Source organism: Pongo pygmaeus, chromosome 4 (assembly GCF_028885625.2).
Source record: "Pongo pygmaeus isolate AG05252 chromosome 4, NHGRI_mPonPyg2-v2.0_pri, whole genome shotgun sequence".
NCBI lineage: Eukaryota > Metazoa > Chordata > Mammalia > Primates > Hominidae > Pongo > Pongo pygmaeus.
The window spans coordinates 9,138,362-9,150,471 of NC_072377.2; the positions used below are offsets into that span (position 1 = coordinate 9,138,362).

General features: G+C 42.6%; 1 protein-coding gene across 5 annotated transcripts in view; it reads right to left on the reverse strand.

Moving 5' to 3' along the window:
• SEMA5A (semaphorin 5A) overlaps positions 1-12,110 on the reverse strand; it is a 516,751-nt gene that overhangs the window by 18,517 nt on the left and 486,124 nt on the right. For all 5 annotated transcript variants that reach the window (XM_054488673.2, XM_063664657.1, XM_063664656.1 and 2 more), the window contains 2 exons: positions 11,024-11,249; positions 7,466-7,684 (listed from right to left, as the gene is read on the reverse strand). In XM_054488673.2, the coding sequence (XP_054344648.1) occupies positions 7,466-7,684; positions 11,024-11,249 (445 nt within the window). The remainder of the gene's footprint in view (positions 1-7,465; positions 7,685-11,023; positions 11,250-12,110) is intronic.

Below are 12,110 nucleotides of genomic sequence, written 5' to 3' on the forward strand. Positions count from 1 at the left end.
TATGTAGAGAGTATCATATTTTAACATTCTTTGTAGCCTACACAAAGAAACAGGAGCAAGAGGATGCCAAAATCATTCAGGGTGTAAGATTGTTTTAGCTAGAATAACTTAGATTGTATTTTAATACGCCTGTCGTGATGTATTACATCATTATGGTGTTATGTTTCTTTTTAGATATTGGCAAAGGTAAAAAGCATTTTTGAGAAAGCAGAGCAAAAATATCATCTTTATGACAATATTCTAATTTGCAGAAAGTAAAAACAAAACAATATTTGAACTCAATTTAGAAATAAGTTTGCAATCTAACTGGAAATTTTGTGATTCAATAGTTTACACAAACTTGCAGAATTCAACAGTATTTTCCCTAAAACTTATACGGTATATGAGACAGTTAGAGGAATTGATCAAGTGTTTGATACTGGCTGTAATATCAGCAATAAAAAAGGCAGGCATGTGTTTTCCTAGAACTTTCAAATTTTAAAAAACTCTCTCCCATATCTATTCTCACTGAAGGAAGCACTTGCTGACAGTTTTTTTCTGTTTGTAACCTAAATTGGAGCTTGGCCTCCAGTGAGTACCCTTGCATGCCCCATACACCAAGGCAAAAATAAGTCATTGTGACTTATAGTAATGGCAAGTATCTCAGATCTTGGCTGTCTAAATGTGCACAAGGCAGCTCAGGGCTGAGAAGGGTCTAATGTGTGCCCTAGATTGTGTCAGGGCCTGATGTACAACCAACCATGTGTTCTTTAGATCCCTGGCCTCTGTATGGAACGGTAAACCTGCAGATGAATGGCTGACAAGTATGTGAAAAGATGCTCAGCATCATGAATCAACAGGGAAATGCAAATCAAAACCACAGTGATGTATCACCTCACACCTGCCACAATGGCTACTATCCAAAAAACAAAATATCAGTGTTGGTGAGGATGTGGAGAAAAGAGCCCTTGTACACTGTTGGTGGGAATGTACAATGGTGCAGCTGCCTTGGAAAACAATGTGGAGGGTCCTCAAAAAATCAAAAAACAGAGGCCGGGCATGGTGGCTCACGCCTGTAATCCCAACATTTTGGGAAGCCAAGACAGGCGGATCACCTGAGGCCAGGAGTTCGAGACCAGCCTGGCCAACATGGTGAAACCCTGTCTCTACTAAAAATACAAAAATTAGCTGGGCATGGTGGTGCACATCTGTCACCCTCACTACTCAGGAGGCTGAGGCAGCAGAATCGCAGGAACCTGTGAGGCGGAGGTTGCAGTGAGCTGAGATGGCTCCAATGCACTCCAGCCTGGGTGACACAGCGAGACTCCATCACAAAATACAAAAATAAAAATAGAATTACTGTAAGATCTAGCAATCCCAATCCTGGGTATATATCAAAAAAACTGAAATTAGGATCTCTGAGATACATTTGCATTCTCATGTTCACTGCAGCATTTCTCACAATAACCAAAATTTCAAAACAACCTAAATGTCCATCAGGAGATGAATGGATAAAGCAAATGTGGTAGGTACATACAATGAAATATTATTCAACCTTAAAAAATGAGATCCTGCCACATACAACAACATGGATGAACATCGGGGAGGACATTATGCCATGTGAAACGAGCCAGACACAGAAAGACAAATAATACATAATTCCACTTAGATCAGGTATCTAAAGTAGTCAAACTCATAGAAGCAGAGAGTAAAATGGTGGTTGCCAGGGAGTGGGGGAGAGGGAAGTGGAGAATTGCTGTATAGCCGGTATAAACTTCCAGTTATTCAAAATGGGTAAGATCTAGAGATCTACTATACATCGTTGTATACCTATACTTAACAATACCGTATTGTGCACTCAAAAATCTGTTAAGTAGGTAGATTTTATGTTGAGTATTCTTACCACAGAAGAAACAAAAATAAAAACAGAGACTAAATGTGCTCATTTCAATGGTTCCATAATCATGCAACATCTAATGATCTCACACCAGGAAGCTGATGTATATAATATATCCTGTGATATTGCAAACAATATTTATTCCTGTCCACATTTCTACCAACATGTAAGTCAATGTGTATATGATCTAGTCTAATAACTCCTCTCCCACACATACACCAACTGTCCATCTGGTGTCATGGTAAATTCTCCTGGCACAGGATCATTTATTGTTAAACAGAGAGAATGGAGCTCTTGTTTGAATAACCGTTTAAGAGAGCATTTGGAACAGAATCCAGTTGCTGAAACATTCCCACTTGGGAGTTCAAATCACAAGATCACACTCTACCTCCACCAATTTCAACAGTCAAAGAACTGGGGAAACGGATGTTTCTAGTACAGAGGGAACTCAAAAGGAGACCTGGAACCACTTCCTCACTGTGTCCGGAAGTTGCTTAGTCTGCAATTGCCCTATGTCCCCAGACCAATTGTAATGCGGTGCTTGCTTTTTGTCCTCTTGACCCTGTCTTTATGTTACAGGTTTCAACCTACATCATGGAGCCGTGATGTAGGATATTGATTATTGTACTAACAATTCATATTAGAAAGGCCAAAGCATTTCTAAAATAGAATTTCAGAACACAAATCTTAATGAAATAGTCTTCACTGTGAGGGAGCCTGTACAACCTGGTGGGGAAGTAGAAAGTTGCAGGGCCAAGAAAACAAAACAAATGTAAGTCACTGTGGAAGGCACAGCATGTCAGGGGCCTGAGTGAGGCTGAGCCACTAAAATAGATTTTTTTTTCCCCTGCTATGTGAACTATACTGGACTGAAAAAATAACATTAGTAATAATAATAATTAAAATAATAAACTCATTCAGTATTCCATCTCCGCCCTCACAACTGCCCTGGGGGTTGTTCCAGAAATGAATGACTTGAGGCATAGAGAGGTTAGGTCCTGGGCAAGTGAGTGGGAAGCTGGGGCTGGAACACTGGCAGGCTGAGCACAGAACCCGACACACAAGCACAGGTTAGGGCTTCCCATAACTCCTCCCATGTTGCTAAAAATCACACAGGAATCTCCTCATGGCTTGAATCATCACCCAATTTAGCTCAAGAAATACTGGTTCATGGGAAGGTCAGACAAACAAACGCAAGCTCAGATTCGTGTTTCTTTCAAGGAACCAAAGCAATTAATTATAGGAAATTATTTTTGATAAAATGAAATTTATACATGAAGTAACTTGAAAGAAGAGGATAACATTCTTGTTGTAGAGATTCTAGCTAAATATTCCACCCACTACAGTAAGATTAAAAACAATGGCAGTAACCAATGTACAATTGTCAGAGATCTAAATAGCAAAGTAAAAACTAAATAACGAAGGTTTGCTCAACAGGCTTCCTGTGTGTGATCAGAGATGTGAATCCCTTCACTCACAGTCTCTTGGGACATGGGCAAATGTGGTATTGATTCTCCAGCATACTGAGGTCTGGACTACATAGGTTTGCACTGCAGGACAGCTGTGCTCTCTGCTCCTAAGGATCTCTAAGCAGAAATTTCCTGCACCAACTGCCCCCTGCCTGGCTCCACTTCAAAGTATGGACTCAAGGACTCCAAGAGTGCAAAGGAAGAGAGGGTTCTGAGCACACCAGAGATGCCTAAGAGATTTATCTATAGGACACACAACTGCCAGAATTATTCTTTTGACTCAAAGAGTCTGTCCCTCCATTAGATTTAGTGTTCCTTCCCCCATACAATTATTGTTTGCAAAATACAAAACAGAACCATCTCAGTTAAGTCTGATGAAAAGAGTTTGTGTTTACTTCATTAGGTTTTCACCTTCATTTTCTTTCTTTTTTTTTTTTAATTATACTTTAAGTTTTAGGGTACATGTGACCAAACTCTGAGGTTGCTTTCCTCTTAGCTGAACATTACTTAGCAACAAAAAAAATCTGTTGCCTGTACCTTTGTAGGTCAAGGTCTGGAGTCTTTAAGGCTAAATCAAATATGCAATGAGGAAAAGAAGTGAAGGAGAAATAATTGGCTATTTCTCAATGCTGGCGTAAATTATGTAGGTGAAGATACTAGTTAGATGGACCCACAGAAGGTGAAAAAAATGATTATTTCAGCATGGGCTTGACTTAGAAACCTTATTATAGTTTATTTATACACATTAGTCTTAGAGGTAAAATTTTTCATTGATTAATTTAAAATGTATTTTTATATTCTCTGGTTTATTTTATTTTTATTTTGAGACAGAATCTCACTCTGTCACGCAGGCTGCAGTGCAGTGGCATGATCTCAGCTCACTGCAAACTCCACCTCCTGGGCTCAAGCAATTCTTCTGCCTCAACCTCCTAAGTAGCTGGGATTACAGGTACATGCCACCATGACAGGCTAATTTTTTGTCTTTTTAGTAGGAATAAGGTTTTACCATGTTGGCCAGGCTGGTCTCAAACTCCTGACCACAAGTGATCTACCCAACTTGACCTGCTAAAGTGCTGGGATAACAAGTGTGAGCCTCCATGCCCGGCTGATTTATTTTCATATTTAATTTTAATGAGAAAACGTATTTTTAAATAAAATACACTGTCTATTTGTAATTGTCCACTATGAACCCAACAGGATTAAAGAAGAGTAAATTCACAGGGGAGAGTATCCTGAATGAGACAGGAATCAGCCTCTAACTGGCTTCCTGGTGACTGTGCAGCTCAGCATTCACACCCCTAGCACTTCCAACCCTCCCTGCTGGGTCATGCCCTATCATATGTTTAGGAATTTCCCAGGCAGGGGAAGCACCACTCAGCCCTGACTCACCCACTGCCTAGTGCAAGGTGACATGGGCCACTCTGAATAACTCCACAACACTCTGCAGAATCTTGGCTTTTAAAACGAAAATGAGGACAGAGTTACGTCAACATATTAAAGTTATATATACATGGTATTGGCTTGAACACCAAATCAACTAAAATGAGAGCAACCAACAGATCATGTTAATAGAGTGTCTCTGATATGAGTGGTGACCCTTTGTACTTGTGCACTAGGACAACATCCAAGTGTCTGCAGGAATCTGCACATCCTACCCATGGCAACAAGGATAGGGTCTGGAGTCCAGGGAGACAAGGGTGGGTGGCGGGACCCTGCCATTCCCCTGACATCCGCCCCTGTTCCAGTTTATAGCATGGACCTGAATCTAGTGAGCTTGCCCACAGGATTCCTCTCAGCCCCCAGAGGAGAGCTCCTTCTACTGGGGCTGTGGGAAAGAACAGTTCAGTGACCTTTCCCAGCCTCTCAGCATCAGCTTGACTGGGAAAGCTGGGTGGGCAGAGGAGGAGTCTCCTGAGGCTGGAGAAATTCAAGCAGAGACACCCTAGGAGGAGCCAGGCAGCTGATAAGAGCAGAAACATTATTGGGAGCCTCAGCTACAAATCTGGAAACCATACATTTTCATTTTTATATACATGTTTATTCATCTATCCATTCATCCATCCACTATCCACCCTTCCAAGCACCCAATCCAATGAATGTTCATTGAATATCTGCTACAAGCCAGTTTCTTGATGTAAGAACTCAGAAAGTTGTATCTACTAGAAATATGTTCATATTCTATGCCTTTCAAAATGTTGTATCCAACTCCAGAATGAGCCTTCCTCCCAATTTCCCGTCTCTGCTTGTCAATTTCACCAACTCCTTTCTGTCCCTCAAGACCCAGCTTAAGGGCAGCCTGCTTGCTGTGGCTGCCATGATCTCTCCTTGGTGGATACAGTCACTGCACCTGGTTGTCATAAACTCAGTAGCCAGTGACCATACTAGGTTGACACTGCTCCCAGGATGCATCCTCCCTAAACTCTAAGTTTCTTTCTGACCTGAATCGTAGCACTGCATCTGTGTATACCCTGTAAACTGCACAGTCGGTTACTCAAAAACGTTTCCTGAGAAATGACATGAATGAAGAAAGATCAATTAACCAACTCTCTGTCTCCTGATTATTAACAAACAATCCATGATGGGTATTTCTAGTATGTGCCAGGCCCCTGCTGGGAGCTGAGGTTGCTGCCATGAGTGAGATCAGGCCAGTAGTCCCTGTCCTCATGGAGCTTCAGACAAAAGTCAAGGCAGCCTCCCCAGTCACAGATCAGCCCTCGGGATGGCCATGACGTGTGGGCTGAAGACTTTCTGTGGGTTCTGGACAGGAGAGCAGGAAGTGGGAAGCTCTAGTGGAAGTGTTTTAGGTGCTAGGGACCCTGAACTGTGGCAGGAGAAAAGCAGAAACAGGGGCTTGAATATTAAAGGGAAAGATGGAGAAGCGTTTCAGGCATTGTCAGAGCAAAAGCCCTGGGCGGGGGCTCTTTCGGCTCATTTTCATGACTCTGTGCTTGCTTGGGAATTCAGTGGAATGAAAAGCCAGGCCTCAGGAAGAAGACCCAGACAAACAGCTCTGCTAGGCCCACAGGAGAGAAGAATATGCGACTTTGAAGGACTTAATTAATGAGGTAGACCTTTTGTGACAGAAGACATGAGGACCAAGAACCGGCTTGGCAGGCCCAGGGTCCAGGGGTTGCATGTTTGATACCCATGACCCTGGATGACTACCTGATGGTACATGGAGGCCACGTGGGGGAGGGCTGGGTCCATCAGTGGCCTGGGAAGGGATCAGCCTCCAGAAGGAGCTGATGGTCACTCCAAAGACCCCAGATATTTCAGACTACATTAGAAAGGCCGGCTTTTCCATCAGGCACAACAACTAGAGTCCATATCCTTTGAGTAGCTCATAGGAAAGTTTTAATTCTTTTTACAATCAGAAGAAAAAAACATGAACACAATCTAGCCTAGATGGTATTTGTCTTTCCCCAATGCATTAGGGAGTGGGGGGCCCCTGCAGACAAATGTGCCCAGGACCCAGGGAGGTCCCACTGTGGCCCGGCCTATCAGATCTTTTTATACAGACAACTAAAGTCGCATGCTTGTCTGAAAGGAGGGCAGACAGAATGGTCTTAATATTGCTTGGAATGATTTAGGATTTGGTTTCAGGTCTGCTGGAGAGAAGGGGTTTCTTTTTCTTTCCTTTTTCCACTCTGGGCTAATCCAACAGGTGATGACATCACACAAGACATTTATTTATATGTTTGTTTGTTTATTTACTTTTGAGACAAGGTCTCGCTCTGTTACCCAGAGTGGAATGCAGTGGCCTGATCTTGGCTCACTGCAGTCTTGATCTCTTGGACTCCAGAAATGCTCCCAACTCAGCCTCCAGAATAACTGGAACTACAGGCGTGCACTGCCATACTTGGATAATTTTTGTATTTTTCGTAGGGATGAGATCTGGCTATATTGCCCAGGCTTGGGCTCTTAGCCTCAAGTGATTCCCCCCTCTGGCCTCACAAAGTGCTGGGATTACCAGCATGAGCAACCATGCGTAGCGAAGACATTTATTAAGAACACAGATCTCAAACATGAAGCCAGGGAGCTGCGTGAGGCCTGGTAAATTAGAAGGCTCTCCAAGGCCCTTGAGTTTTCAGATGTTTTATAGATTACACAATCCACTTACCTGGGCAGGGCAAAATGTTGCATTCCTGGTATTCCAGAGATGGGCCAAGGCAAGGCATTCCCCCATACTTGGGTTCAGGGTTGTTGCAAACACGCTTCCGGTTCCGAATGCCCCTGCTGCAGTCACGGCTGCACTGTGACCATGACGTCCAGGCTGACCAAGCCCCGTTGACTGTGTGGGCAGAATATCTTCCAGCACGCAGGAAATCCCCAGAAAGCCCTGCCAAGGAAACAGGTGAAGTGTGATTCTGTTACAAGTTTCAGAGGAACCACAGTCCATGATGACTTTCATTCTGTATCTGCTGTCTGCCTGATTTCTAAAACTACCCTCTCACATTCCGTTGAGCTCTTTTTACACTTCAGTAGCCAAAAATCAGTGGTGTGATAGCCTCTTATTTCTCAAGGTTCTTTCCTGCAGTTACTATGAAATAAGGTTGAAATTAAGAACTCCATGTGAATGTGGTGAACCTTTACACAGTAAATAATAGATTCTGTATAGGTAGTTCATTTACTTTTTGAAGACACTTCTTACAAAGAAAATACAACTTTCTCACTTCCCTTGGGAATTCTACAACTGCCCTCAGACACAATGGGTAGAGCCTGCCCTCAAGGACTTCCATCTGGAGGGAGGGAAACATAATTCAAACATTTCCTAAACCTATTCTTTCAGCTGTTAACCTATCAAAGGTGAATTAATGCTGGTGAAAGGGGCCAAGTCAACTGCTCCTGGATCACAGGCCAGAGAAACTCCTGTCTGCTCTGTGGAACTCATGCCCCAGAACTGAACACAGCACTGAGCGACTTTGCCAAATGTTCCTAAGAAGTTTAGAGCACACTACCTAACAAAATGTGTTTCCCAAGGAGCCAAGAGAGGCAGCAGCAGCAGCAGCAGCAGGTGGGCTGTGGGGTGAGTGGGGAGTTGCTGTGGCAGGAATCACAGCCAATAGGCTTTGAGGACATATTGTGGGTGATGTGTACAGTGAGCACTTTCACTTGTTAAGTCATGTAATTAGCCATAGTCAAAATTTTATGAAAATGTCTTCCCACTCACAATACTAAAAAATATTCAATACTTTTCTCAAATGTAGGCAATGTGACACAAGCTTTAACAAATAACTCTAAAAGTCTATGCAGTAAAGTTCCGGGGAAGTGTGCTCAGAAGACAAGTGTGCCAACAGCTCTCGGTGTTGTTAAGCAACTCTGCTGTTTACTTAGAAAATCTGTTTCTGAAAGGATGGCAGGATACTCTTCAGAGAAATTGAATTAGAAGTGTCTTTCTGTGATAAATTAGTATTCTGTGGTGAATCAATAAAGAAAAGCTATGCACAAATCAAGCCTCATTTTATGTGGTCAGAGGAAAATGAGTCCCATTTTGTGTTTTCAAGATATCAATACCAAAATGTGAGATGGTCATGAGAACTCAAAGCCATTAAGATACAGGAGGATAAAACTCTATGCACACGTATGTTTATGGAGGCACTATTCACAATGGCAAAGACTTGAAACCTGGCCAAATGCCCATCAATGATAGACTGGATAAAGAAAATGTGGCACATATACACCATGGAATACTATGCAGTCATAAAAAAGGATGAGTTCATGTCCTTTGCAGGGACATGGATGAATCTGGAAACTATCATCCTCAGCAAAGTAACACAAGAACAAAAAAACCAAACACTGCATGTTCTCACTCATAAGTGGGAACTGAACAATGAGAACACATGGACACAGGAAGGGGAACACCACAGACCAGGGCCTGTTGGGGGTGGGGAGCTACAGGAGGGAGTTTGAGCCATGATTACACCACTGTACTCCAGCCTGGGCAACAGAGCAAGACCCTGTCTCAACAAACAAACAAACAAAAACCAAAGAATTTCATGGGGCTTAGTCATTTAAAAAGTTATGTGGGATATACTTTTCCTGAAAAGGATTCATGGGATATACTTGTACTAGAAAAAAACTTCTAAAAGATAACTGAAACTTGCATTTAAATTTTGTGCTTCATCTCACCACCCTAGGTGGAGGTCACAAGATCATCCTTTATAAAATGTGCATATTTAAGTCCTCAGTTATCTTTCTCTTGGTATTTCATCATATACCTTCTCTTCTAAATACAGCATGAGTTTACAAAATTAAAAAGAGTGACTATTATTTTGTTACTCATTTTTCCAAGAGGGTGGTATTTGTTTAAGTTGTAAGTTTATTCACATAAAACACTGTATGAAAGCAGACTTTTTTATTTGCTTCAAGTAACAATGAGCTTGGGTAATCACTGAACTACAGTGAGCAGTGGTATGAGGAGAGGAGAGAGTTAATGTCAGTGAGAGCAATAGGATGAGGGAGCAGGCTTGTAAAGCAAGTGGCTCCTGCAGCACCTGCTGGGCCTCCAGGCATCCAGGCTGTTCAACAGCTCCCAGGAGAAGTCATGGTGATCTGTGACAAGAGAGCAGCTGGTGGCCATCACGCAGAGCCACACTGTCTCAGAGACTTCCCTGTGGCAACACCAAGGGGATCTACCAAACCTCCATGAATTTATCCCACAATAAATTCTGTCCAACATGGCAACACACCAGCTCAGTGGCACTTGTCCAGGCTATCCACTCTGGGTATAAGACCCCTTCTCTATAAATGGTGGCTGTCCTTTCATGTTGGGAGAATAAGGTAGAATCACCTGTACAAAGATGCTAAGGCATATCTAAGAATGGCCACAAGATATAACAATTATAACAATCACTGTTCTCATCAAACTGTGTACCAAGGACCCATCTATGAGTATCTATTTCCTTTTCTGTTGGTATCTTTTCCTTTGGAAGAGATTTTTGCCCAATTAGAGGAGGCTGAAAAACAGAAATGAACAACAAAGCAAAGCATCAAGCTATTAAGGACCACCAGGCTCAATTCCTTTTTCTGCAGTTGAGACAGCCAAGCTCTAGGGAGAGAAAGTGAATTGCCCCAGGTAAAAGGACCACTTGGTGTTAGGGCCAGGCAGAGGCCAGATCTGGTTTCTGCCTCAGGGCTTTCTCCATGTTATTACTATGGCATTCAAGGGATTTACTCAATTATGAGGAGCAAAGTTATTTCAAAGACTATTCTAGTATCCTTACATACTGTGCTTTTTAAAAACAGAAAAATCCTTTTATAGGTACAAAGAGAAATGCACTTCCATTGCCTTTGTGAAGTTTCGGGATAAATAAAGAAAAACCTTTCTTCAGCTTACATTTTAGTGCCAGAAGATGTATGAAAGATCACTGATGCTTCCCCACTACATTTTCTGATACTAAATAAATCTCACACAAATGATTCTGGGTCTATAATAAATATAGTGTTATCTGGGGGCCTGATTTCATAGTACCACTTCAATATCTAACTTCTTACAGTAAGGCTCTTTTCTTTCAATTTGTCCTACAGTCAGTTGTGCTCTACAGGGATCACTGTTTTCAAGGCTGCTAAGCCATAAATAACCAAAAAGAAAAATGCCCCCTTGCTGTTTATGACCTTAGAGATAAGATCAAAGGCCCTTCCATGGAAGTGGGTCAGTCCCCACGGAATCACTACTCACCATCTGTGGAGCAGCCACTGGTGCCGTCGCTAGAACAGTACCGCATTTCGATTCTCTGTCTTCCCACTTCCAGCAAATTCGGATCAGGCAGGCGGGCTTTGCATGTGTATCGGAATCGCTGCTCATAGTGGCCGCCGTTGTCAGAGATGTTGACAGGCGTCCAGGGTGTCCAGGGCGTGGTCTTCTTCAGCTCAGGACACGGGTTGGTGTTGCAAGACTGGTACTCCTGGGGAGAATGCGCAGACGAGTGTTACCATACGGGGTAAACAGAGCAACCTCACGAAGGGCTCCTTTCCTTTAGGGAAAGATAAGGGTCTCTAAAACACCAGCTCCTAAGACACTCACAGCTATTCTACAAAACTGAAAACACATTTATGTTAAATTAGGCATTCAACAGAATACTCAGTGTTCAAGACATCTCCAAAAGGAATCTTCACAGTCTCTCCTGTGTAAACAATGGGAATGAGACAACAAACTTAATTGCTTGTGGGGAAAAACCCCACCGATCCCATAAAAATCATCTTCCTTTCACTTAATGAGTAGCTAAAAGTACCCATTATTCCGAAGTTAAGTTTAGCTATTTTCTTTAAAAGATTGATTTGTAAACCTCATAATATTCAGTTTGAGATTAATGGATGTTTTAAGGCCTGGGATCACAGACGTGAGGTGTTAGAGTGGTAGGGGAGCCACAAGGTAAAATGATGCAAGACACTTTTTTTACGTATAAGGTTTCCCATCATCTCACAGCTAACACCTTCAAGACACTTCTCAGCTTCTCCTGAGAGTACACTAAAATGTAAGTTCTGTTCCCTCCCTCCCAGGTACCTCCCTTGTAACCACAGGTAGGAGGATCCTGGGTAGCTGAACATGCAGTGGCTTTGGAGGTCTGGCAGGTGGAGATGATGAAAATCTGCCTGGAGCACCTACTGATTTATTTGGCAAGCATTCTACATACAATTGCTGCAGACACAGAGCCCAACAGGAGGGATACAGGAGTTGACCTTGGATGCAGCGTGACATAATTTCTCCATTTTACACCAACGGGTTTCACTGAGGGAAACCCATACACATAATACACCTAGTGATG